The sequence below is a fragment of the Podarcis cretensis genome, assembly GCF_951804945.1.
Source record: "Podarcis cretensis genome assembly, chromosome: 16".
NCBI lineage: Eukaryota > Metazoa > Chordata > Lepidosauria > Squamata > Lacertidae > Podarcis > Podarcis cretensis.
In genome coordinates this window covers 17,451,592-17,479,127 of record NC_137186.1, presented here as the reverse complement: position 1 = coordinate 17,479,127, position 27,536 = coordinate 17,451,592, and the positions used below count along the sequence as shown (strand labels likewise).

At 47.2% G+C, this 27,536-nt stretch overlaps 1 protein-coding gene across 10 annotated transcripts in view; it reads left to right on the top strand.

Moving 5' to 3' along the window:
* ARHGEF2 (Rho/Rac guanine nucleotide exchange factor 2) overlaps positions 1-27,536 on the top strand; it is a 111,951-nt gene that overhangs the window by 42,989 nt on the left and 41,426 nt on the right. Inside the window, exon 1 of one of the 10 annotated variants that reach the window (XM_079956436.1) lies at positions 13,328-13,350. The exons of 8 other annotated variants lie outside the window; for them this stretch is intronic. Coding sequence is in view for 1 of the 2 variants with exons in the window: in XM_079956435.1 (XP_079812561.1) it covers positions 16,421-16,483 (63 nt within the window). In the remaining variant the exon portion in view is untranslated. Of the gene's footprint in view, positions 1-13,327; positions 13,351-16,137; positions 16,484-27,536 lie in introns of those variants that run through there. One more of the 10 variants, XM_079956435.1, reaches the window with a different exon arrangement.

Sequence of the window (27,536 nt, the reverse complement as noted above, 5' to 3'; positions counted from 1 at the left end):
AGATTTTCTCTCCCAGGTTACCACTATGTCCTGGGGCAGCATTGCAGAATAATAATCCCAGGCAGAGGGGCTGAGAGGCAAATTTCCTTTTTATGGCTGTTCTCAAACTTCCTCCCTCTCCCCGCCATGTTACTTGAGGGCTCACATGACTGGTCTCAACAATGTGGCCCATTTTTTTCCTTTTCTTTTCTTAAAGATGTATACTGTATATTATTAGCAAGTTAAACTGCCTGACCTGCTTGGAACAAAGCTAATACTTGCGACTCATTAAGGGCAAATTATTCCACAGCGTTCCCATTTTAGAACGTCAGGCTGTTCCTGCAAGCAGGAGCTGTGATGACAAGAATAGAGAAGGTGACGCTTTCGGAAGGAGAAGACTTCTGAAATGGTGTTTAGCTCGGTTTACAGCTGAATCTAAGAGTTTTATTATTTATTTATTTATTTATTTATTTATTTATTTATTTATTTATTTACTATTTATTTATTTCATTTATATCCCACCTTTTCCTCCAAGGAGCTCAAGGTAGCACACATGGTTCTCCCCCTCCTCATTTTATTCTCACAACAACCCTGTGAGGCAGGTCAGACCAGCGAGCTTCACTCACTCAGTTTCCTGATGGGCAAGCAGGGATATCCTTGGTGCTAGTCAGGCATTCTAACCACTACACCACACTGCCTCTCTCCTCCTCCAGTTTTCCCCTGCACTGGACCTACATTTTGGGGCCCTGAAGCTTGAACTCTCAAGGGGGTCCCTTTGCAACAAGGTCTGGTTAGTGACTTATCTTCTTCAATGGGGTTTTTCCACCCTTAGAGCATCTGTGCTACTGACTCTCAAACTTTGGGATTGTTGAAATATATACAACAACAAAAATAATCAATTTGAGTCGTGCAACTCAAATTGGGTCTATTAGACCCAACATTTTTAAGCAAAGTGGACTAAAGTCACCTGTGAAATCATTTGCAGAGGTTTGCAGGGTGATGGACAGTGTGGAGACAGTTATAGCTGATGACAGTCACCTAGTTAAGCTGATTTGCAGTAGGTTTGAGCCAGGCAAAAGGAAATAAGTTTGCATGCATCTTCTGCAACTTACGGCCACGTGAGCAGTCCCAAGAGTTTTGTGGGTGGGGAGGGGAAGAGAGAGAGAGAGATCTGTGACTGGTTTGTAATACGTCCTGCTGATTTAAATGGTGTCACTGGGGAAACAAGCAGTTACAGTACTTGACTGTAGCCCTTTAGGGTGGCTGTGTGTCTGAAGGCTTCCCTTTCCCTGCACATGGAGAAACAGTATGCCAAGGGAGACTAGGCTGGCTTCTTTGCTCTGACTTGGCTCTTTATGGTCACATCCATTTCCTCCACCTGCAGTCCTGAAGCGATTCAGCCCAAGAAAACGTTTACCTACTTGATTCCCTTGAAAGTATAAACTGTCCCTGAGGTGTCATTAAGCAGGGATGGATCTTCCACGCCACCTTCCTGGCTTCTGATCCCCCCCCCCCCGGGCCCAATCCAAAGTGCTGGTTTTGACCTATAAAGCTCTATGTGACCTGGAGGGGAGAGGACTAACAATGGCTACTTGCCATGATGGCTGTGCTCTGCCTCCACAGTCAGAGGCAGAAATGCTTCTGAATACCAGTTTCTGGAAACCATGGGGAAGGGACGGGCATTTGGTTGACCACTGTGAGAACAGAATGCTGGGCTAGATGATACATCGGCCTGATCCAGCAGACTGCTCTTAAGTTCTTATGGGAGTAGCAGGGGACCACCTGCTATGGCGTCCTCTGGGTATATCCACCCTGTATAACACCCCCTACCTCTCTAACCTTTGGGCAATACTGCTTATAAGCCCCCAAGCTATAGGGCAGTGGGGATCCTCCCGGCTTTTATCCTGGGAATTGGGAAACTTGCCAGCCAACTTCCTCTAGTCTCTGCTAGATGCAAGAGTCAGCCTGAGTCTCTGCAGAAAGCTTGTAGCTTGTAGTTTCAGTGCCTGGTGTGTGGGAGATAAGGCGGTTGTGGCCTAAAAAAGCCAGCCAACCTCCAGTATTCTGGATGATAGAGAGTTTATTTTAGAAAAGCAATGATTAAGGAAGGAGGAGCAAGAGATAAGCAGAGTGTAATAATGTAAAATAAAATATAAACTTGGCATCCAGCTCGTCTAACACTTTGGGGCAAGCTTCAAGGTTCAGCTAACATGCCTGGTGCCAGGGGTTTTCAGGGCCTTCTGGTGAAGACAAAAATCACCGTACCTATATCTTGGGTGGTCAAGGGGTGGAAGAGGGGAGCCTGAGGCATGGGGAGAGGACCTTGGAGCACCTGGGGAGGGTTCCAATCATCTCCACCCCACCCCAACACAAATGCATGATAGTGTTTCCACTGTGAGGTAGGTTGGCCGAGTGGGGATTCAAACCCTGGTCTGTCAGGTGCTAGTTCTCATATAACCCCCACAACAACCCTGTGAGGTAGGTTAGGTTGAGAAGCAGTGAGTAGTCTAAGGTCACCCAGGGAGCTTTGTGACTGAGGGCTTGTCCACACTTCCGCTTGTCCCCTGCCTAAAAAGCACAGGCCGGAGTGGTTTTCTGCTTGTCCCATGCTTTCTAGGCATGGAGCTGAGTGGTTTGCCTTTGCCCTGCAACCTTCCCCTGGGAAATCCACTCTTTAGCGCTAAATGGTAATCTGCGGGGAACCCAATTCAGTGTTAAATCACAGGTTTTCAAATGCTGGACTCCTAGGTCCTAGCCTGACGCTCTGGCTCTCATTACGCTTCATTGCTAAGAGGGGATTCCGGCTTCCAGTTCCTCTGCCCTTCCACATCCAGCCACTATCGTCAAACCACCGAGCCTTTTACTGTGCCCCCCCCTCTCACAATTATTATTTTATTCACGCTGGTGGCACTTTTTCTCTCTGTTCTTCTATTTTAAGTGTCAGGGAAGGTGCTAGGTGCCGTGGGTAGGTTGAGCTTTAGTGCGTTTTCCACCCTCACGTCACAAGACCTCCCCACTGTGAGGCAGACATTCTGGCGTAGTTCTGACTCAGTCCTTCAGAAATACCTTTGCCTTACTGACGCCTACTGCTTCCTCTGCCTCCCGTCCTCATAAGCAGGCAGAGCTGGGTCTGGTCATGTGGGGTAAAGCAAAGGGAAGCATGCTCTCAGCGCAGGGGTCTCACTTTCCCCCTCACCCATTCCCCTCAAAAGAGTCGGTGGTTCTCTGAAGAGAAGGTTAGGAAGCTGGTGCGAATTTTAATCTCTTTTAGTATTTTAACCTTTTGTACATTCTAAACTATTGTCATAATCTTTCCTTGATTTTAGTGTTTTATCTTTTTGTAAACCACTTTGAGGTTTATATGTTTATTTGCAATCAAGGGGTGTATAAATTTCATGAAATAAAATGAGTTAAATTCAGCACTGCTGGGGCAGACCATGTGTTTGGGCTGCAACACTGGGTTCGCATTCACACGGTCCTTTCTGTCCCAGTTGAGGGGAAGCAGGGATCTTCCCCAGGCCAAGGAGAACATTTTTTATTAGGAAAGACCCAAGGTTCCCAGGGTTAGTCTACAGAGAAAGGCCTGATTTTTGGCAGGGTGGAGAGGCAGCTTGGTTTAAGGCTCAGCTCAGCAAGCCAGTGTCAAAAGCATTTCCTACACCACCTGTGTGTTTCCACCTTACTTTTGGGGCCTTGCAGTCTTCAGCCTGTGACTCACCTCACACGCACATGGTTGTTTCTCGTTTGCCACCTGAGCCGCAGGTGGCTTTCCTCGAGGGAACCACCTTTGTTCCCAAGGCCTTGCTGTTTGGATGGAGCGCTGCTGCGTAGCATGTTGTTTGTGGGGACTCATTGGGTGGAACACCCATGAAATTTGTGGCAGCATGTGGAGCCAGGAACACCCACCCATGGCCAAAACATCAGGGGCACGTTGGGATCCCAACCTCGGGTTCAGCCAGCAGAGTGGGGATGTGCATAGATCCTGTTGCCTTGCTTCAAAAAGGTTATTGTAGAGCTGGAAAAAGTTCAGAAAAAGGCAACCAAAACAACCAAGGGGATGGAGCAACTCCCCTGTGAGGAAAGGTTGCAGCATTTGGGACTTTCTGGTTAGAGAAAAGGCGGGTAACATGTGACATGATAGAAGTCTGTAAACTTATGCCCAGATTGCTGAGGTGCCATAAAGCACCTTAACTCATGCCTCCTTGTACTGAACTGGCTTCCCCTCTGCAAAGCCAAAAGTCCCTTTTAAGCAACCAACTTTTGCTTTGAGATTTGGGATTCACCCAAATCTGCTGCACATCCCTCTTGTGAATTAGTGGCAGCCATGAGGGGGTTACGAGGACACTTTCATGTTTCAGCAGCCCATACGGCTGCTTTGGTTGAGCGGTGCTTTCTACATTAGACATTGTGCCTACACCAGCCCTTTGCCTTGAGACTTCTGCAAAAAGAACTGGCAAAGGGCTCTATGCCTTGAGCCTTTTGGTTTTCTGTTGCTTTGGCAATAACTTGCATTTCTTTGGAGTCTCAGGGCTTCCACCCTGCAGTGCCCCCCTCACCAGACCCCCTTGTAGCTTCCATCCTGCATGCCAGAAAAAACCCCATCGTCTATTTGTTGTTCCAGTGGGCCTGCCCATCCCAGGAAGAGCCCCTGAGTGAGGCTGGGGCCTGATAAGGTTACTGATGAGGGGGTGGGGAGTCCCCGGCTTTGCTTTCTCAGCCACAGAAGCAGGGAGGAAGTCTCACGCTGGCAAAAAAAAAAAGTCCCCAGTGGGGCTGAAGGGGAAGTTTGGGGTGGTTCGATTGGGATCAGTTTCCTCTTGCAAAGTGGGCTGGCTTACTGTAGGTTGTTATAAATAGCAGCAGGGTGGGACAGCACTAATGTGACAGACCAGCTGTGGGAGATGTCTGGATAGGGGAATAGCCACTGATGGGGGGGGCATAAGTCTGTCCTCAGCAACTAGCTCAGTGAAACCTCCATGGCCAAAGGCAGTCCACCTCTGAGTGTCAGCTGCTGAGGACAAACTGGAAAGCTACCCTCTCTGTCATGCCCTGCTTGTGGGTTGCCTAGAAAGAAAGAAAGAGTTTGGATTTGATATCCCGCTTTATCACTACCTGAAGGAGTCTCAAAGCGGCTAACATTCTCCTTTCCCTTCCTCCCCCACAACAAACACTCTGTGAGGTGAGTGGGGCTGAGAGACTTCAGAGAAGTGTGACTGGCCCAAGGTCACCCAGCAGCTGCATGTGGAGGAGCGGGGAATCAAACCTGGTTCACCAGATTACGAGTCCGCCGCTCTTAACCACTACACCACACTGGCTCTCACTGGCACTCACAGAAGCATCTGACCAGTCACTGTTGGGAACAGGATGCTGGCCAATTGGACCTTTGGCCTGATCTAATAGGAAAGAAAGCCTCTCCCTCCTTCCCTGGCCAGCATGGAAATCAAATGGACTAGTGAAGGACTCGCCTGTGTGAAATTCCAGCTCGCCAATGGCAACCACACAAGTAGTTAACTACAGGACTGTGTCCAAAACAGGACCTGGGGCTGAGCTCTGGTTGCGGGTGTTGGTCTGTCCATGCTCCAAACAGGCCTGAGCCAAAACCCAGGTGCTTTTTGCTCGGTAACTGCAGATGCAACATTCTTTGAAGCGGATTTAAGCTGGCACTGACCTGCATGCTAAGCTATTAGCGCCAACTAGCCGTTGGTTACTCAAGCAAGTTGGCCTCTAGGGGGCCAGCGGAAGAACAGGGCGGCTGGAGTGGGGGGTGGAGTTCCCCTTCCATCAGTAATGCTGCTGCTATGGAGCACCTGTTAGGAGGAATCAAGGGGATTAGTTCCTTCCCTCCTTTCCCCTGGTTTTTCCAGCCAGATTGTAATTTCAGCCGTTGAAGCAACAGCTGGGTGGGCGTGGAGGCTGCAGCAAGCAGGGAGCCAGTTCCCACAGAAGGCGGAAGACAAATGATATTTCCCTCTGTCTCTTCCCCCTTCTGCGAACTGCATGGAGTTATAAGATGCAAACCTTCAGAGAGCTCCCAAAACTTTTAAGGCCCAATGTAAAGTGGGGGCACATGTATTTCTGTGCATCTGTGGTTGGGGAACATTGTGCCAATGCTGTTATGCATAAGAGCAGTTACCCCATTTAAATATGGTGTTGATTGTGGATATTTCTTAGAATCATAGAATTGTAGAGTTGGAAGAGACCCCAAGGGTCATCTAAAGCAACCTCCTGCAATGCACTTGGATGTGTACGGAAAATGGCACAAAAGTAAGAATTCAGCCATGTGCAGCTTTTCCTATCATACGTCTACTGCAATAGGAGAAACTGCATCCAATAGACTTTTCCCTTGGGTGCCACTTTTGAAGCTGTTTGTCATGCACACTTAATGGAAAGAAGCACCGTTCAGCTTAGTGGGCTTTTACTTCACTTATTTATTTGAAATATTTTTTATTATGCCACCTTTTGTACAAATCCCTAGGTGCTTTACAGCAGCCAAACCCAACATTGGGTGCCTCCAGACTAGTCACTATTTTGCATAGCGTAAATTTAGGTTTACACAGTTAAAGTGGGTTAATGCCATCTTGCATCCAAGGTGCAACAAACCCTCCTCTAAAAGGAATACATATGGATTATTATAGTTTGGAAAGAGACTGAGAAATGGATTGAAAATTGTGGGAGGAAGGAATGATTCAACAGCCTGCAACCATACTGGGATGAATGTTCACAGCATTACAGTTCTATGATATAACCTCCATAAAGGCAAATCCGGATGAAGGGGCTCAATAAACTGGTCATTTGCAGGTGCCCCAATCAAACTTTCAAGTAAATAGGCACAGAATAGGCTGTTTTACGGATGGGAGCCTTCTCTGGTCCTGCTCCTGCTCCTGGTCAACATAATAGGCTCTGTTCTCCAGTCCGAGAGGGTAGGCTTGTCTCAGAAGGCAATCTTTTCGGCCTTGGCATTGCCACACTTTGCTTCTGGCACAGCTCCTGTGCCTTCAACAGCTGCAGAATGTGCAAAGAGTCAACAGCTGCACTTTTGCTGGCCTGAGATAGTGAGACAGGGAGTTTGCCAATTGGGGCTTTTGGCCTTGGCAGGGTCTGAGGCAGAACAGTTCTGGGGCCAGGGGAAGGCAGCCGGTGAAGGAACCAGGAAGGGGATGGCTGACCCAGAGGAAGAGAGCCAGTTGGAGTTGGACTGTCGGACTAGGACCATGGAGAGACCAGAGTTCGAATCCTCACTTGTCCATGTAGCTCACTGGGTGACCTGTACGGCACTGGGTGTTTTCTCCACTCCTGAGCTAGAGATATAAAAATTCACCTCAGGAACTGAAGGCCTCTTCTTGCCTTACCTCAGGGAACTTGACAACCCTGCGAAACATGTAGATGAATTTTCAACATAATTTAAAATAAAACACCACAAACGCAGAGAACAATGTCCTTGTGGATAATGTGGCTATCCTGAAAGAAAGAGCGGAAGCAGAAACAGCCACTGATGTGTTGGTTGGCAATTTTGTTGTTGTTGAGTTTGAGACGGGGAAATTGAAAAGAAAATTGGTTGGCCAGGTGATGCAATATCCTCTTCTTAATAAGGAGACTTCTGTAACGTTTGTCTTCCCTGAAAACATTGGGTTGAAAAGAAACAAATCATGAGGGTTTTGCCACAGCTAACTTTAAATTACCCTGGACATTACAACTTACCACATGGTCCTTTACCTTCACCTTTGTATCCATTAATTAACACAGGTTACATTGGCCATGTTATTTACTAATTTTATTTTATTTCATATAATTTATACACCACTTTTTTATTATTATTATAAAATAAAAACCTCAGAGTGGTTATGTTGGTCACAGGTAATTTGCAGGAAAACCTTTTCCCCACACTTTCAAATAAACATTACCATAAATTTGATACTTGCTCATGAAACATTAGTATGATGAAATTATTTTTTATTCATACTTTTAGATAACACATTTGCCTTATTTATGTATTGATTGCATTTATACCCCAGTTGTGAAACTGTTACATTGGTCACATCTTTTAAAACACAATAAAAAGAAAGCATTTGAACTACTTGCAGCAGACTTCTTGAATATTTTTGTAGGGAAGATCAAGCCAGTCCAGTTAACACACAAATATTTTAATCTTAATTGGAATTCAGATAATATTACCTAAAACACCAGTGATTATGTAAAGAAGCTTCCAAACGTCACATTGATCACTACAGAATTGCCCTTTGGCACTTTTTCCATTGGGTTGAGTTGCCCCTTTACAATGTGCCCTCTTGCTGCCACTGTGGCTGAACATAAAACGAGCTTGGGAAATTATTATATCTCTGCAACAGCTGCCACCTCTCCTTGCACACTTAGCCGGGGGAGAAAAGCATTTTGTTTGCTCTCGCCTCCCCTGCGAAAAGCAGGCCCCACATTCCAAAGGGAGGACACTGCACCTTTTGTCTAACCCGTTTTCCATTGTCCTTCGTGGTAGTTTCCTGCCTTTTACACGTCCTGTTGAGCTGAGTGAATTTATTGTGTGTCGAATTCCTTTGCCTCTAATTCATTTTATGTTTCTCAGATGCTTTTTAGGCCTCAGGGAAAGATTCCCTCCTTGTCTCTTTGTAGTTTTTCATTCTCTTCTGGTCAGAAATATACCATAGCCTCCCACCCCTCTCTTAGATTGGTGGCGCTTCCATTCTCCTTCTGAAGATTGGCTGTGCACCAGCTGATGGCTCCCCTTTTGCCTTAGGACCCACTTACTGCTCCTTCATGTTTTATTTCCTACATTTCAAACACTTAATGGACACAGAGCTGATTTTTGAGGGCCTTTGTCATAGAGAGAAATGGCTGTGTCTGCTTCTCAGTGAGAAGATCCATCAGAATTCACTTGTGCCCAAAGTACATGCTTAAGGATATTTGAACCCTGTGTCTTAGGTACATTGTGCAAATCAAGCACCTTTCCATGGTATTTATTTTTGCATAATTTTATTCTGGTTTTGTTAGCTGTAGAGAAGAATAATTCATAGCGGAGAATAATCAATTGGGGTTTAGGGCTGTCACAAGAAAGATGGAGGAAGCCTGTTTTCTTCTGCTCCGGAGGCTAGGACCCAAACCAATGGATTCAAATGGAGGTGCTTTCTACTCTATAATTAATTTTAAAGACTATTCCCTGGTATCAAAAGTAGGGTTCAGAGATCAGTGTTAGGGGATTCCCTATTCTGCTTAACCCCCCCTGCAATTTCCTTTTCCTGCTCCACCCCCCTCCCCAAGGGAAGGCTCTTTCTTTAATTACTCATATTAATGAATCCTGGAGAGGTGGCCCATGGAGCCATTGTGGTGGGGCAAGGTTTGAGGATGTGTAAGGGCTGGGCGATGAGTTTCAATCAAGGCAGCCAGGCCCCGCTGTTAATGCTATTTGGGATTAATTGCTTGCACCACTGCTGGTTCCACTTAAGCCAGGAAGCAAAAGATAATTAAAAAAAAAAGGAATGGCTGAAAAGCAGCAGCTTCTACTCTTCATTTGACAGGCAGGCTGGGAGGGGAATAAAGAGAGAGAAAAGCTAAATAATCAGGAGATGGGGAGGGAAGCAGCAGCAGTTGTGCTGCGATAAACATAGACAGTGCCCTCAAACACATCTAGGGCTTTACATTTTTTGTCATTTGGGATATGTGCAAATGCAGTTAACAACATGTGGAAACCCAGGAGTAGTACATTTTAAATGGGAATAACAGTTTCTAAACATGTTGCTTTTGAATGTGAGTGGTCTGAAGAATGTGTTCCCCCTTGCAAATGAAGTTCTATAGATGCGCACTGATGGTTTTCATAGAATTGTATAACTTGGGCCCTCTGGTCCAACCCCTTGCAATACAGGAATCCGGTCCACAGTTGTCCCTGGATGGGCTTGAACCACCAACAGTCTGGTTAACAGCAAGATGGTCAACGTCCAGGTTTTCCTCCATACCAGAAAAGGATGGAAGAGGATGAGAATTTTAATACTAGCGTGCATGTGTATTTCAATGTCAGTTTGGACATCATTTTTTAGATGCCCAAAACGTAAAACTGGGTTCAAGCTCCTCTTGTGAAGAGAGGTGGTGTGCAGACAATCACTGGGTAGGTTTATAAAGTTACACATCAAGCATGAGGAACTTCCTGCCTATTGGCCAACATGTGGCCCTCCAGGCATCTGTCTCTGGCCCTCAGGACTCTCACTGTCCCTGTTCCATGCCCTCAGGTGCTTTTGCCTGGCTGTGATGATGCCTTATGTGGTGCCTTCAGACTTGGGAGGGTGTCAAGTGCATCCCATGAGTTTAGGTTTGTGCAATCACGATGGACCTCTCTTTTGCCCTTAGCACAGCAAGCCCACTTTTTTTAAAAAAAAAAATCAAGCTTTTGCAGGTTGGAAAGTGACAGGGAAATGCTCTGGAAAGTGTGGGATAAACGAAGGATGAATGGGAAGATGTTTACTGCCGCCACCCCCCGCCCACAAGTGAAGTAGGATAAATGCACAAACAAATCGGAATAAATGCTCAATAAAGACTGTAAATAGTCTAACCTCCAGATAAGCTTTGTGCAAGCAAATCAGGATGAATGTGCTCAGTACATAACAGGCCATCTGGAGGAACCCATCCTTGCCTGGGTGGAGACTGGGGACACATAGATGTGCAGGTGTGTTGAAACCTCTGGCTTTTGGGTGGCTGGAATGTTGCCTTCTATACAGAATCGCATTCACGGGCTGGACTGCTTCTGCCTCTAGCCCTGCCCTCCACTGGCATGCAGCCTCTGGAAGTTTGCCCATAAGGGAATGCAGCTCTCCTTGAGCTGAAAAAGTTTTCCAAGTCATTATATGTAGTGTAGGGGAAGTAGATTGAGGGGGGAGGGAATCCCTGTCCTATAATACTAGAACTCAGGGTCCACCAAAGGAACTAAGGGGCAGTAAATACAGCACAGATTAAAGGAAATACTTCACACAGTGCATACCTCATCCTAGGAATACACTGCTGCAAGATGTGACAAAAGCCACTGTCTGTCTTTAGGAAGACCTTTTGACATGTCCATGGAGGAAGTTGGTTCTAGCAACTGCAACCAGTGATGACAGCAACACAGAGCCTCCATCTTTTGAAGGAGGACACCTCTGAGCATCCTGTGCCTTCATATCCTGCTTGTGGCCTTTCCAGAAGCACCACACGTTGTGACTTCTTGAGCTTTGCTCCTTCGCAGAACTGGGTGGATTATTCATTTCTAAAATGTCCAGTTTGAGGGCCCAACATTGATCCTCTGATCTGGAAGCCCTGCTCCCTTAATCCCATATCAAGGAACTGGGGAGGGACAGGCACTCTGCACATTCTCATAATATTGCAGAGCTGAGCCCAGGCATGAAAATGAGTTTTGCGGGCAGAATTCCGATCTGCAGCAGAGCAATGCTTCCCCTCACCCTAGATACGTTAAGTCCGATTGTGCATAATTGGTGGTGAGCTATAGAAGCACTTTGCAGCTGCTCCAAAATGCTCTTGCTGTTGTGCTATATGTTCCAAGACTGACTACGAAGCCAATCCCTCAACTGGCTACCTGTAGATTGCTCTGCATTGTCTTTTAAGAGGCTTGATGTCAGCCGAAGATTCCATCTCTGGTCTCTTGAGACCTAACAGAATGACTGTGGGTGTTCTCCTCCACCGTAATGTTCCCCGGGATAAATATAGTTATCTCCATAAGGCTGGTGTTAGCTTCTCCCTCTTAAAATTCTGGATGTTGAAGGCTATGCTTTTCTTATTTGGTGAGAGGGAAACCAAATCCCTGAGGGTGGGAACGGAAAGGGGGTGGGGGTGACATGGGAGTTGAGTTTTTATTCTTCCTCGAGTGGACCTTCTTGCCAACTTTAGTTGGAAAGAATGACACAGAGCTTGGACCTTTTTTTAGAAAGCACCAAACCATCCTCAAGTTGATCTCTGGCCAGGATTTATGTTTTTTTAAACAGCTCAGTAATGCAGGGTACCTGTTTTTTCCAACTATGCAACTTGGGGATTTCAGTTTTATATCACTCAGAAGAAAAAGATGGGCAATGGACATTTTTTTGAGATGGGGGGGGGGAGCCACGTAAGTGCTGGGCTCCAGGGACTCTTGCTCGCTAGAAAAACAGGGCAAGGATGAACCGATGTAGCACTGTCTCACACCACTACACACAATGCACACTTAAATCACATGCCTTCACCCAGAGAATCCCGGGAATGGTAGTTTCCCCACCCACAGAGCTACAATTCCCAACACCCTTAACAAACTACAGCTTCCAGGATTCTTTTGGGGGAAGCATGTGCATTAAACGTGTGGTGTGGATCTGGAGGCTGTTTGTATCAGAGCCGCTGCCCTGAGACATATGGCAAGGGTGGAACAACATGTGACCAGCCAAGCCTTTATGATGGCCCATGACCAGCTTGACAGATGTGTTCTGGGCCAGCAAAGTCTTGGGTGGGGGGTGGGTTGTGAGACCGCAGACCCTGCTGGTTTGTAGGCCAGGCCCTAATCTCTCCATAGTGGGTTGCTGGCCAGTCACATGCAAAAGCTGATCCATGGCAGTTCTTTGACAGTTTGTAAAATCCAGGAAGTGGAAAAACTCTTGCTCACAGCTTCACTTCTAAAGAGGGAGTGCTGTTTGCTTGTTATTGCCTTTATATCTCACCTTTCTTTCAAGGAGCTCAAGGCGGTGAACTGTGTTCTCCCCCCACCCCATTAATATTGAGTCCACCTAAAGTACAGTATATGCATTTTTGTGCTCCAATGAACTTAACACCCTATCCCACACCTATGGGTCAATTTTATCACTAGGATTTGTTGTTAAATTATTGCATTTATATCCCACCTTTTCCTGTCCCACCTTGGATCAGTCTCTCTCTCTCTCTCTCTCTCTCTCTCTCTCTCTCTTTCTGTCTCTCTCTTGCAGCCTACCATGCCCTACAGGGTTTCTGAGGCTAAAATGAGGAGGGGGAGAGCCATGGATGCCCCTTGAGCTCCTTGTAGGAAAGTACTTTGAAACAATCCTGTGCACATGCTTGTTGTGTGTGGGTGTGAGAGAGAGACAGGGTGACCTAACAAAATGCAGGGTTTGGAAGCTTTGCTGAAGCTGCTGCTGGGACCCAGTTAACCTCAGTTAATGAATAGCCCGGAAGGTCAAGGAAAAGGAAATTCCCCCCTTGTGAGTAGCAGTCAAATGCCCTGAGGCAGGGGTGGGCTCTGCAGCCTCAGCCAGAGAGTCATTTTGTTTTCGTCCTACCGGGTCAGTCAAAGCTGGATGTCCAGTTGGTGTGGCAGGCAGAGAAGAGCCAGTCCTTTACTCCAGCAGCTGCCAAGCTAGCCAAGAGGCTTTGTGCCCCAACCATTATTGAGTAAGTTGCTGTCCTAACCCCTCCCCAACACAGTGAGGCCAAGTGGGGGCTTGAGAGTGGAGGAGACTCAGAAAACAGATTGGGAAGAGGGGGAGGGAGAGAGATGAATTTCTAAAAGTTTATGGTGTTATAGTCTGCCTGCAGTTTGGCCCCTAATCTCAGATGGCCGGGAAGGGTGGGGAGAATGGCACACTCGGCTTGTATTGGAGGCACTCTTGTGTCACTTCATGTGTTCTAGGACTGTTTTCCTTGAAACTATGTTCTAGCTCAGATGAAGCCCCCCAAAACACCCAGGCATTTTGCTCCTGAAAAAAAAGTGTTCAGCAGTTCAGAGGGGGATGATTAACACGGGATTGGGGGGGGGGGTCAGGTGGGGAGATAATTTGTGAAATGGCAAGCAGCTCTGAATACAAATTAACATGAAAATCTGGGTTTGTTACCTTTAACTGTGGCAATCAATCTTTTGCACAAATGGCTCAGTCAAAGGCTTGCATCCATCTTGTTGCCTTCCCCGTGGTCCACTTTTAAACTGCAAGCTCCTTGGGTCAGAGACTGGTCTCTTTCTCATGGGAAGCCGTATTATAATGAGCCAGACCATTGGTCCATCTAGCACAGTATTGTCTGCAACTGGCTGGTAGACAACTGGCATTTGAAGAAGGGTTTTCTCACAGCCGTATCTGGAGATTCTGGGGACTGATCTTGGGACCTTTGGCATTCAAGGTAGATGCTCTAGTACTGAGCTGCAGCCCTTCCCCTAACATGGAGTGCCCCAGCTTCTCTCTCCCTGCCTTTGAAGGTCACTCTCAGTTGTGCTCCAAGGTGGAATATGGCTAGGGCCACAGAAGGGGAAAAGACTACCCCAAACCTAAATGAAGGAATGTTTCCTCTTTCAGACATGGGGTGCTCAGCTGGACACACACCTACACACCCCTGAAGTGGCAAAGTCAGCCTCTGCCTTGAGCTAGATTAAGAACTTTGAGAACTTAAAGAAGAAAAGTTACTTGATCCAGAGACAGTCCACATATATATTGGCCCATTCCTACCTATTTTTCTTAATGGTGACATGGACCATTCATAATGTAAGAATATTCTTCACAACTATGAGCAGGGCAGTGTGGTGGGGTAAGTGAAGACAAGCTATAACAAATAACAATAACGTTCACCGCGCCTGCTCAGGCGGCACAGGAAAAGCCCTTTGGTTCCTGAAATTCATTCTGATTGTGCAGATAAAATATAACTGATAGATTTCTACACAGGATGTGGCATTAGTGTGTGAAAACAGTCAAGATCCAATGATCCCCAGGCATGCACCTAAGTAATTATGTGGTCTTCTACAATTTCCCCTTCCAACTGCAAGTTCTCAGGCTTCAGCAAATCCTGTTCAGGGGAGTGACATGGAGGAAGAAGCAGTGTCCTTTGGATCCATGTTTTAAATAGGTCTCTAGTTAAATATTCAACATTATATTCACTCCCACCAGAGTTACTCCGCAAGAATAAAAGTTGATGACATCAATCCGCACAATATGTATCTGAATAAGTTCAAAGTAACTGAGCCAGTTGTTAAATCATTTCAAGTTAATGTCTGGATCAGAACTGAACAGGACAAGAGAGAAGAAATACTGCTAAACATTTAGGTTCAATTCCACATTAGGGTTGGGTCTCAGCTATGCCAGTTTCAAAATGAAATCATACCACACACTTCAGCGAAAAACTTTTCTGCTGCTGCGCTGCTATGCGAATCAGCTGGCTCGCAGCAGAAGAAGGCTGCTCTTTTGCTGAAGTGCTATGGTGGGAGCCAGGTGACTCACATCCTTGCATGGGAGCAGAAAAGCGTGCCACCTGGCTCACAGGTCACAAGTGACCAATAGCAGGTGCAAAATGCACCTAATGCCTGGTGAGTTTCGATCGCTGGCAGGAGCAGGGACAGAAGGCTGAGTAGATGTGTATAGGATTGTGCTCTGATATCATAGGATGGAGCAATGACCACCAACCTGGCCAGCTTAAAAGGTGCAAAGATAAATTCAAAATGCACAAGGCTACTAGCCATGATGGCTATATGCTCCCTCCACTGTCAGTGGCAGTATGCTTTTCTGTAGGCTGCTTGCCGGGTAACCACAAGCTGTTGTGCTCGGATCCTGTTTGTGTGCTTCCCACAGGGATATCTTGGCTGGCTACTGTGACAACAGGATGCTGGACTAGATGATCCTTTAGCCTTATCTGGCAGCCAGGCTCTTCTTGCATTCTTGATTGCTAAATTGCTACCCTATTGTGGCTATTATGTGCCTGTGACAGGTGTGTGGAAAAACCTTGTAGCACCGCACTGGGAATAGGGGAGGCCTCTCCAGTTGCTACTTTCAACCCTTTCACACGGCTGACTGACATGAGGCATTGCGTCCAGATCACCCCAGTGCCTGAGATTCTTGGGAGGAGGTCCATCTCTCTCCCTGTCTCTGGAGGGCAAGGAGTCAGAACGTTTGCAGGGTCTGTGCCACTTGAGTGATCCACATGTGGCTCCAGAGGTGGTGAGCATCGTGGGCAAAAGGGTTTGAAAACCTGAGCGCATTGCATGGTCCTGGACACGGGGACCACCCGGCTCTGTGCCACAGACCTCTGAGGACCCTCCTGCCGCTGCAGGCTGCTGTTCTTCAGGATCAGAGCTGCTGGCTGTGGTGCTCACATCTCTCTTGTTTGTTCCAAGCCAACAGCGAGTGTCCCCCCCTCCCCCTCCATCTCCTCTTTCAAGAGAGAGGAGGAGCGATGCAGTTTGAACAGCCCAGACAGAGTACAGTTTTGAGCGAGCTTAGCCAGTTAACTTCCTGCTCTGAGTTGGATGTGCCGAGCTGAGCTGAGCAAGCCTGAAGCGTTGGTCCGTCTGCCTGCCTCTCTCCTTCTTTTTGTCCTCCGGAGAGAGCCTTATCCATCCATTCATCCCTTGTGCTGGTCCTTTTCTGGTTCTGATTTCCCACCCCAACCCCTTTGCTTTTCATGCCCAAAACGCCCCCAGCAATTCACCTAGCGGGAGACCCAGTCGGGGATTGATTGGGGGGTCGTTTGGACTCAGTCTTGGATTATGTCTCGGATAGAGTCGTTGGCCAGATCGAGAAGTGATCGTGCGAAGGAGATCGCCTTGAAGGTTTGTCCCTGTTCAGCTCTTGAAGTTTGGGGGTGATGGAGGGACATTTCACATTGCCTTGTCTAGCGTCTGTGTGTCTAGTGAGGGACTGGATTTGTTGGGGTGACCTTCTGGAAAGAGGAGCAAAGGTTCTGGGGTGCCTTTGAGAGCAGCTGGACTATTGTGGCATGATGGGGTGGGGGTGGAGACACATTTGTGGGACAGGCATATAATCTTTTCAATAGAGAAGGCTTTAGAAATATTGGGGTGTGGGGCATGATCTTGGGACATTAGCAGCCTGCTCTTTGTAACCTCTTTTTGCCCTTAGAAGTGTCTCTGTACGTTGATGTTGTTGTTTCTTTTTTGGGAGGGGAAGCTTCTGTCTCAGATTCAGAAGTTATTCTATGTTTTAAACATTCCCTTGAAATCGTTTGTTTGTTTGAGAGAAACAAAACACACACATGTCCGACTCTTAATCTGATTTGGTTTGATTTGTAAAAGTTTCCAGGCTGTTGCGACTCAGTGAAATTAGCGACCCCCACAAGCTCAACCTTTCACTGACTTGCAAATAAATATTCTCACCAAGGATCTCAGCCAAATGCCAAATATTCTCGATCTGCTTTCATGACCCTGCATGTGTGTTTTGGCAAGCTTGTTTCGACTTGTGGCCCTGAAGGAAACCCTCAATTTTATTTTACTCTTTTAAAACAAAATGCACCCTCCCTCCCACACCCCGTTTCCCCCTCCCAGATCTCGCCTTGCCAGATGTCCTATTATTCTTCAACGGGTGAGCAATCAAGTTTCTCTGTCTATGCCACATGAAAGGGGCACAGAACAGCTCTGCTGTGTGTCCCAGATATTTAGAAATTTCATTCCCAGACTTCTGAATGGGTATTTGCATCTCTCTCCTCCCCTGCCCTTGGGTCATTTTCATTGGGGACCCCCCCTTCCTCACCATTATTTTTCTTACATTGCTTAAACCTTCCTTCTGTGATTTCCCCTGTTCTGATTCCTGCATCCAGGGAGCAAAAGTTGGACCATGTTTTCTAGCTGACTCTCACCTCTGCTTCTGTGCCTCCCTGGCTGCTCAGCCTTTGCCTGGCTTTTGCTACTGTTCCTTTGTGTGTGGCAAGACAATGGGCTATTGGGGGGGGGGGCGCTTTTAACCCAACAGGGCCAGTTGGGAAAGGAGGGCTCTCTACACCAAAACCACGTGGTGATGGAGGTCCTTCAGCCCAAGATGGGTTCCACAAAAGGGCCACAGCACGTGCCATTCTCCAATATGTCTCTGTTTAGCGCAGAACTCTTTTGAGTTTTGCATACAGTATTGGACCTTGTGCTTCTGCTCAGGTTGCAAAACTGGTACCACAATTCAGAAACTTTGGCTAACTGGACCCCTGTTTCTGGGCAGACTTTTAACACATTGTGGCTTGAGATCCCTTTTGCTTTGGGGTGCTGATGGTGTGGGCACCACTGTTAGGTTGCCTTTTTCTTTGCCTGAAATTGATCTACTTATGTCCGTCCATTTCCCGCCCCCCCCCCATGTCAAAACAAAATAAAATCAAGAGCTAATTCAAACTTGGGGAGAGCGGAGGGAGGGAACTCTCTGCTTCTCTAGAATGAGTGACGGAACAGTGTGGATTCTTTAAAAAAAATGTTCAAAAGTAAAGCCTTGGAGTAACCTTGTGAAATGAAACAGCCAAGAAAAGGGAACAGCCTCTGTTTATCTGCTTCCTCCTACCATTAACCCCTTCAGTTCCCCAGCATTAGGCAGAGGGAGGGTGGGGGGTGGGGACTTTTTATGCTCCAGCTGCCCTTATGGGGAGATTTATTTATTGGTCGTTGTGCGTGATGGAAGAATGTCTATAACAGGCACGGATCTTTGTAGCTATTTCAAAACAAAATATGAACCGCCGAGCTTAAAATAGCTGCTCCTTCTTAAAACTTCTGTTTTCCTCCTCAGAGTTTTTTTCCCCTTTTAAGCGAATGTTAACATGGCTTGAGGATAAACAGCCACAAGTTAATGTGTTTAGTAAATATGGAGCACGCCTAAATACTTGAGGCTGGTGTTAGTGGGTTGGTTAAAACTAAGCAGTGTATTTGCCAACAGGGGTGGGGGATAGAATCTTACAGTTGTAGAGTTGAAAGGTACCCCAAGGGCCATCTAGTCTAACCCCTGCAATGCATGAAGTTGCTTATACATCAGGATGATCCAACCCTGTTGATTTTTAATTTTTATATATGTATAGCTAATAGCACTTTTAACTTGCAAATGCACTACATTTGTTCTCACAAACACCCTGTGACATATTTCCATTTTACAGATGGGGGACCAAGGTTGAGAGGAAATGTGACTTGAGCAAGGCCACTTGAGCCCATAGCAGGAATAGAACTGAAACCTCAAAAATTTGCACTATTGCACAGCAACCCCAAGCCACAAATATTAGGGAGTAGGTCCTATTGAAGTCAGGGGGACGTTCCTTCTGAGTAAACTTTTGTAGCAACATAGTGCTCAAGGTCTTGCTGTGCATCTGCTTAGTTGTTAGCATATATCAAGAGTCAGGGAGTTCCACAGAGGATGGAAGGAACAAATGCCATGGCAGATATAGATTGAGCCCTATCTAAAGCTTTTAAATTAACACTGGATTGAGCGTCTTAAGATATGTGAGAATCTCCATCTTTGGAGCGGAGGATGTTTTAGGTAAAATACATCCTTTCTTGGGACAGAGGGGGTTGGGATAAATGACTCATTGGTATACCTGCTAACTTTTTTGGTTCCACTAGGGGTTTTTTGCGGGGTGGGGGAGGAAAAGAGATGGGTAAACTTTTTTTGGGGGGGGGTCCTCTCCCGAAGAAGAGGGCTTGGCTCTGTTCTCTGTTGTGCCCCTATTGTTTGGCACGAGAAGGGGCAGGGGCGCTCCTTTCAGTGCCAAGACACAGCTGAGAACTGTAATGAAGCTACAGTGACAAGCAGAGTGCCCCTGAGCATGTGCTGGGTTCCAGCCACAGCCTGCCCCTATTCATGTAGGGCAATGGTAGATTACCAGTTCAACATAGTCATTCAAAATTACCTTCCATTGTGGGAGGCCATGACTTCCACCCCAGCCCCTCTCATTTTACAAATATAAAGAGCAGTGGCCTACTCCCTCCCTCTTCTCTCCAGCAGCTTGTGAAACGAGGCGGCCTTGCATGATGCAATAGCTCTCAGTATCTCGAAAGCAAGCCCAGCAGCCTGGTTTCCGTCCTTGCCTGGTGGGAGGCTCCCGGGGCCCCAGCTGGTGCTGCGAGAATGGGGAGCGGGTGGGGAGAGGCAGAGGTTTCTGTCAGGCTGGCGAGGCGCCAGCCAGGCCCTCTGCAGTTGGCAGCTGTAGTGGGCAGCACTGCCATCAAAGCCCCAAGTCCCTCTTGGGTGCCAAACGAGGCAGGCGATAATAAGGCAGATGTTCCAGCGGAAACTTGAGGTTTTGCAGGCAGGGTGGAAGAATAATCGCTCCCCATGCCCCAAAAGACTGGGGTTTTGAATATGCTGTGTTAACCCAAGGAGTTAAAATCACCCTGTTCATGTGCCTCTCTCCATTACTCAGCATTTGATGACATGATGACACCCGGCTGAGTGTCTGTGAAACTACTTCTATGGGAAAGAGCAAGGGATTTGGGGTTGAGAGGCAGAAGGAATTCTGCCTGCCTGGTGTTTGTTCTACCACAAACTGGTGTTTGTTCTACCACAAACTCATTCACAAATGCAAACAAACCTGCATGTGTGAATGGGGCCTTGCAGTTTGAAAAGAGCCAAAAGCCTACCTATGGCAACCCACAAAGAAAGCCACCCCCCTGTTTTGTCCTTAAGATTTCCCCCTGGAGGTAAGCTATTTTGTAATGGAAAGGCAACTGAGGTGACTGGCTTCATGAACTCAGGTCTCCCACATGTAATCCCAGTGTTTTTTTCACTGGTGCTTAATTTCTAGAGGAAGAGGCTGGCGCTCAGTCCTGTATGGATGTTGCATTTCTTGACCTGGATGTGGTTGCCCATCTGGGAAGGCATTCTGCATATGCTAAGGAGCATGTTCAGTCATTACACAGTGGGAAACAACACATTCTGCAAATGCTCAGGGTCACCTCCTGTCTCTGTTGGGATAATAAAAATTAAAATAGCCCTGAGCATATGCAGAGTGCCTTTCTCTGCTTTTGCTGATCCCTGACATTGAAAGCAGGCCCCGGGCTGAGCATGTCTGCAAATTATGCTTTGCACATGGTCAGTACTCTCATTTTATGTGCTAATACAGGATTAAAAGCCTTGGTTCAGGGCAACATTCAAATATCTCTCCATCCTTCATGCCATGTCTTTCGCTCCACAAATACACACACAGTTTGCCGCAGACACTGCCTTCCGCACAATTTTTAAAATTAGCAGCAGAGAGAATTTTATCTGAATGTTATATTGGAGAAGGTGTAAGATTGCCACTACCCTGTTAAGTATTTGGTAGCCAAAATTAAAAAAACCTTTCTCATCAGGGGGAATAAAACCCCTGATGGTTAATCCTGTAGCAGGGAGCCCTGAATTTGCAGGGTGTGGGGGCTTTCTCTACAGAGTACTTAGCACGATGAGTGATCCTGGCATTAACTCAAAACAAGTCCCATGTTGTCAGTCCTCTCTCCCTCTCCCCAATTATTTTGAGCTTCTCCAGGAATGAATGAGCCAGGCCTTTGGAATGCGGCCATCTCCTGAGGACCCCTCCCCAAACAGCTGCCATGTCCTTTAGTCAATAATAATCCACAAATTCATTATAGGCCCTGCAAATTCCGGCCTCTTTCCCCCATTGTTATTGTTTGTGGAGATCAGAGGAAGAGGGTAGCCATGTGCACTCAGGCGGGGTGAAGGGGGCAGTGAGGGGGGCAGGGGAAGGGGAGCCGCCTTGCGCCATCTCATTCCTGTGTTGAGATTGCCAGCAGCTGAATTGATCTGTCTGTCCTTTGTTCTCTTGGGATGTTGTGGAAGAAGTGCATCTCTTTGTTTAGGGCAGTCTGCTAAGAGAGAGCCCTGCGGATACCCTGGAGAGCTGCTGCCTGTCAGAGAAGACAATGCTGAGCTCAACAGACCTATGGCCTGACTCAGGATAAGGCATCTTTCTGTGTTTCTGTGAGCCAAACTGGTGCCTTCTGGTTATGTGTTGGACTAGGAGTTGGGAGAGACCGGGGTTCAAAACCCCACTCAGCCATGAAACTCACCAGGTGACCTTGGGCCATTCACTGCCTCCTAGCTTAACCTGCCTCACAGAGTAGTTTTGAGGATAAAATGGGGTGGAGGAGAACTATGAGCTATTTGGAGGAAAGGCGGGATATAAATGGAAAAACTAAACTTCAACTCCCATCATCCTTAGCCAGCACAGCCATTTTATACTACAACCCCCATCAGGACCAGCCAGCATGATGGAAGTTGTAGTCCAGGATATCTGGAGGACACCAGCATACCAAACATAGTGTCAGATAATGCTTGCTTGCTTGCTTGCTTGCTTGATGTATGTATGTATGTATGTATGTATGTATGTATTGAATGCTTTGCCAACTTTTACTTTTTCTATAAGTTATTTTCCCCCAAATATTGATCTTTCCTGCCCCCCATGCTGGTGACATCTGTGGCCTGGGTGGAACAGAGAAAGGGTCTAAGCAATTTAGAGATGAGAATGGCCAACGACCCATCAAGCCCAGAACTCTGTCTCTGGTGATTGGCAGAGGCAGCCAATCTGCATTTAGAGATTTGGGTAAGAGTTTTTCCTCTTAAGGCATGAAAATGACAGGGGGACCTGAGTTCTCTTATGCTTGGGTCCTGCTTGCGGGTTTCCCACAGGCATATTGTTCTGGACAAGATGGGTCATTGGCCTGATCCAGCAGGCTCTCCTAACATTCTTATGGTGCTCAGGTCTTGTTTGCAGGCTCCCCTTTGGGGCGTCTGGTTGGCCACTGTGTGAACAAGATGCTGGACTAGATGAGCTAGTGGCCAGATCCAGCAGGTTCTTCTTAGGTTCTTATACTAAGAACTCTGTAAAGGGGCAAAGAACCCAAAGGTTAACACAAGCACTACAACATTTTGCTACAGGGATGGGGAGCCTGGGATTCCTCAGGTGCTGTTGGACTCCATCTCCCATAACCCCTGGCCAGCGTGGCCAGTGATTGGGAAGGATGCTGGGAGTTGCAGTCCAGCAGTATCTAGAGAGCCTTTAAGAGAGGGCGGTCTGAAATGTTTTGATACCTTGAGGTGGGAAATCTAAACAGCATTGCACCGTCACCACAGGGGCCCAGTCCACTGGGATGTTTTCAGGTTGAACAAGAAGTACACAAAAGCACAGTGCTCCCCCGTTCCCCATAGGTTCAGTGATGGAGCATTGGCTTTGCATGCAAAAGGTCCCAGGTTCAATTCCTGGAGACAGCATCTCTAGGTAGGGTTGGTAGAGAACCCTGCCTGAAACCCTGGAGAGCAGCTGCCAGCCAGTGTAGGCAATACTGAGCCAGGTGGACCAGTGCTCTGACTCAGTATAAAGGCAGCTTCCTATGTTCCTATCTGTCTCCATGAGACTGTCACAGTGGCTTGTGGAGAGCAGGTCAAACTCATTTCTCTCCCACTCAGCTGCTTTTACACCAAACCTTCCACTTCATCCTTGCCTTTGAGGTTAGGAGATTTTATACCTAGATTCATGGCCAGGGTGTCCTACCCCGTCCTACCCCAAAGGGCGAATCCTAAAAGAGCTGTGAACAGGAGTTCAAGCAGCGATATTTCTTTGGGATTAAGTAAACCCTGAGAAAGAAGATTTCAAGTTGTGTATGTATGAATACACTTCAGATCATTGCTCCACATGTCAGGTTCCAGGAGGCCTGGGGCTCTGTGGGTTGCTTGATCGAGAGGAGAAAACTTGTTTCCAGAGGAACCTGTAACCTCAATTTCACTTTCATTTCTTTGCTTGACCTGAGCCAATGATCTTTTTGCGGTGTCTTAAAACCCTCCTGGCTGCTTTTTCCCTTTGTATGAGGAAGAAGGAAGGCACCTGATATAGCAAAGTATTTAAGGTATTTAAGCGGATGCTGTTGCTGCTGGAAACTGCAGGAGGGGAGAGGGCTCCTGCGCTTGGCTCCTGCTTGTGGGCTTCCCACGGGCAGCCTAGTCAGCCACTGCGAGAACCGGATTCTAGACTAGGTGGGCTAATGGTCTGATTCGGCAGGACTTTACTTATGTTCCTATGCCCTACATTGTTGGGGATGCTGCCTTTCCAACTCTTGTGATTTGATTTTTTTTAAAAAAAAAGATTGTCCCCCCCCCCCCCAAGGAGCTTACATTGTCAGTGTTGAAAAAGGAAGGGAGAAACTGAGGCCAGATGTGGCTAGCAGGCAAACAGCCCTGTGTAGGTGTGGGTTTCACTTCCGTTAATCCTAAATCCTGTTCTCCCAGTGGCCAACCAGATGCCTGTAAGAAGCCCACATGCAGGATTTGAGCACAAGGGAACTCTGCAGAGCAACCTAAGAGGACCCTGCTGGATGAAGCCAGGGGCCCATCTAGGTTAGCATCCTATTCTCACAGTGGCCAACCAGATGGCCCAGTGGGGAACCCCCAAGCAGGACTCGAACACAAGAGAACTCTTCCCTCCCGCGATTTCCAGCAACTGTTCAGTTCAGATGCATTACTGCCTCTGACCGTGGAGGCAGAGCATGGCTATCGTGCCTAGTAGCCATCAATAGCCTTCCCCTTCATGAATTTGTCCAAACTTCTTTTAAAGCCATCCAAGTTGGTGGCCATCACTGCCTCCTGTTCCATAGTTTTAACTGTGCACTACATGAAGAAGGGCTTTCTTTTACCTGTTCTGAATTTTCCAACATTCAGCTTCATTGAGTGTCCATGAATTCTCATGTTAGGACAGAGGGAGAAAAAACTTTTCTCTATCAACTTTCCCCACACCATGCCTTCCAGCTCTGCTCTTTTTATCTACCTGGCTCAGTTCCCAACTAGTAGTTCAGACTGAAGCCAGAAACATTGAGCCTCTATTCTGTTCTGGAGCCCAACCCTTTCTCCTCCCTGCTCCCGCCCCCCACTTGTAGATAGAGGAGGTTATAGCGAGAGGGAAGCAGAGTGGACACTGGGCTCAGCTAAGGTCGATTGGACAGCTATTTGCAAGGATCACTGTTGCAAGGTTGGCACTAATGCTTTAGATTCAGAAAGAGGCTAGTCCTCTGTATGATGCTGCTGCTTTGGCTTCCTGCAGAGCATAGTAGGAACACAGGACAGGGAGTAAACCTTAGAGCTGTGCTGATTTGTTTGTGTGTGCTCATGCAGCAGCGAACTTGTGTGTGTGTTTTCTTTATATATATATTTGCTGCTGAATGATTAGATGGTCAAGTGTTTTGTTTTGTTTTAGAAAGGATTAGGGGAGACAAATTTGCCCCTTCTCTCTCTTCTGGATCTTCCACCATTGCAATGAGACACTGTATGCCCCATGGGGTATGGAGCTTTCACTCTTGCTTTTGTTGACTCTGTAAATGTACACTGATAATGATCCCTGGATAATAAAAGACCACCTACAGACAGCTATTGATTCCTACATGGAACCTCCATGTTCAGTGTATCCAAGGATACCAGATAGTGGGGACAAAGGAGTGGCCATTCTGTGTGTGTGTGAGTGAGAGAGAGGGGGGGGAGGGAGGGGGAGAGAGAGTTCATTTAGGCAAGGCTGTGTGGCAAACAGTGCAACAACCGGGCTCTTGGGAGGCATTTGAAATTGGGTGCCCTTTGCCCCCCCCCCCCTTGCACCATTGACACACACAAGATCAAGCTGCTTTGCAGAGCACAGCAAATCTGCATTTCTGTGTGGCCAGGTGTGCAAAAAAGTATTCTTGCAACAGCAGCATGCAGCTGTCTGGTTTGAAGGTGGAGGTGGCCACAACAAATTCAGGTAGCCACAGCTATCCCAATGGTGACCTGAAACTGCCTGAAATGCTTCTAATTCTGCTCGTTTCCAGGGTTGGCTTGGGTAGGTCCATGTCAGATTGCCTGGGGATGGAAACGCAGGAGGGGGTTGGTGATCCTGCCTCTGGGCCAGAGGGTCAGCCTAGATGGCCTCTATCGCCCCCTTCCCATTGCAGGAGCCCAGGACTGGCATCTCTAGGCTGAAATGCCAGATTTTTCTTCATAGGATGCTTTGTTAAAGGCTTTCAGGCTGTCAGCACCTGGTATAATTCCACTGTCCCTACCACCACCAAAACTCCTCCCTGGAATTGAATCTCTCTTGCCCAGCCATGCATGGGTGAATGTGGGGCATGTGACCTTTAACCCTTCCCTCCCCCCACCAAAGCTAGAGCATTTATCCTGGGGGGGGGGGCTTCCCTTCTCCCCCATTACCCCCCCCCCAAGACTTTGATTTCTGTAAAGCCTTTGTGAGTTACTGACTGTTTCTAATTGTCCTTAAAAAAAGAAAAGGCAAGGCTTCTCACTACCTTTTATGACTTGATAAGCACTAGAAAGCAGCCAAGGAGCCATGATGTCCCTGCCCCAGGGAGCTCCCATGCTCTCTTAGAGTGGAGGAGGGGAGAAGAGGAAGAGGCAGAGAGAAGGAAGGGGCCAAACGACAGCCAGATCGGCCCCCTCCCTCCTCATATCCAAAACACCGGCCTCTGCCTCTTCTGTCCCAGGTTGCGGGGCTGCATGATACCAAGATTAATATAGCACCATAAACACTGAATGCTTCTGGTCAGGGTGCCCCACATTTAGAACCTCTTAAGCTTTTAGGACTGTTATTCAGTCAGCTCAGAAATTGCTGCCCACAATTCATGTGTCTCTGTGGTAACATCTCAAGTGCCCGTGTTCTCGGACGCTCTTGTCGCAGCCATTCCTAGCTACTCAATCTTCCCTTTGCCCCCACCCATGATTTAGATCAGGAGGGGTAGTCAGTGCTCTTGAATATTAGTTGTAGGAAACTGCAGGAGGGGAGAGTGCTCTGGTGCTCAGATAGTTCTGTATTCAACAAGCCAGCAATATAGGAGCTGCCTACTCATTGGTACTCAGGGCGTTGGTCCATCTAGTTCAATATTGTCTACACTGACTGACAGTAGCTCTCCAGGTTTATCAGGCAGGAGTCTCCTCCAGTCCCAGGGCTTATGAGAGGCAGGAAAGCGGGTACAAATTACCAGGCCCAGTGGTCCAGAAGGGGTCCCGGGGCCCAACTCTCTTGCATATGTTTCATGAAATTGTTAACAAAACCTATGCACTATGTTCAATGCATACACAATTCTGAATAATGGTTTGGGAACTTGTGTCACGAACTGAGCATTTCTGAGTATTTCCAACTCTCTGCGAACATTTGCTCCTGCTCTTTGACAGTATAATGGTGCAGTCTCATTTTATGATGCGCAGTCTCATTTGTGTGTTTTCATAAGCAAACACCGTGTGAACACAACAAAGTTGTTGTTTAACGGTTAAGTGTATGGATAGTTCAGTAATGTTTGTGTGGGTGCTTATGTTATTGATATTAGTCATTAGGATCTTAATATTCTCAACAGGTATGAATATTATTATTATTATTATTATTAAAATGAGATCATGCATTTATTTTATATCCCATGTAAATATGTTTAGCTCGTCTTCCCATGCTGGGGGGCCCCTTCCATTTTTCACCAGGACCCAAACCCATTCTCTGCAGCACCGTCCAGCCCTACCTGAAAGTGCCAGTAGGGTTTGAAGCTGAGACCTCCTGCATACAGTAGTAGAAGCTGTACCACAGAGCTACAGCTTTTCCCTTTGAAGCCCCTGACCTAGGACCCATGATTTTCATAATACAGTACTCATTTTGGCAATTATGCCAATGCTGATGGGCTTGCCAAGATTCCTAACTATTTCAAAATGATCCAGAGCGAGGGGAAAGGTTGAGAACCACTGAGGTAGGCTGTCGCTGCACTGAGATCAGGCTGATGGTGCTTGTGCTTTCAGCCTAGATATTTTCCAGCTGTTGAGATGGGTGGGGGCTTAATTTGAGCCCTGGCACCTACTTCCCACCCCCACCCCCACCCCAGTTGATTCTTCTCCATCAGCTCAGAGAGC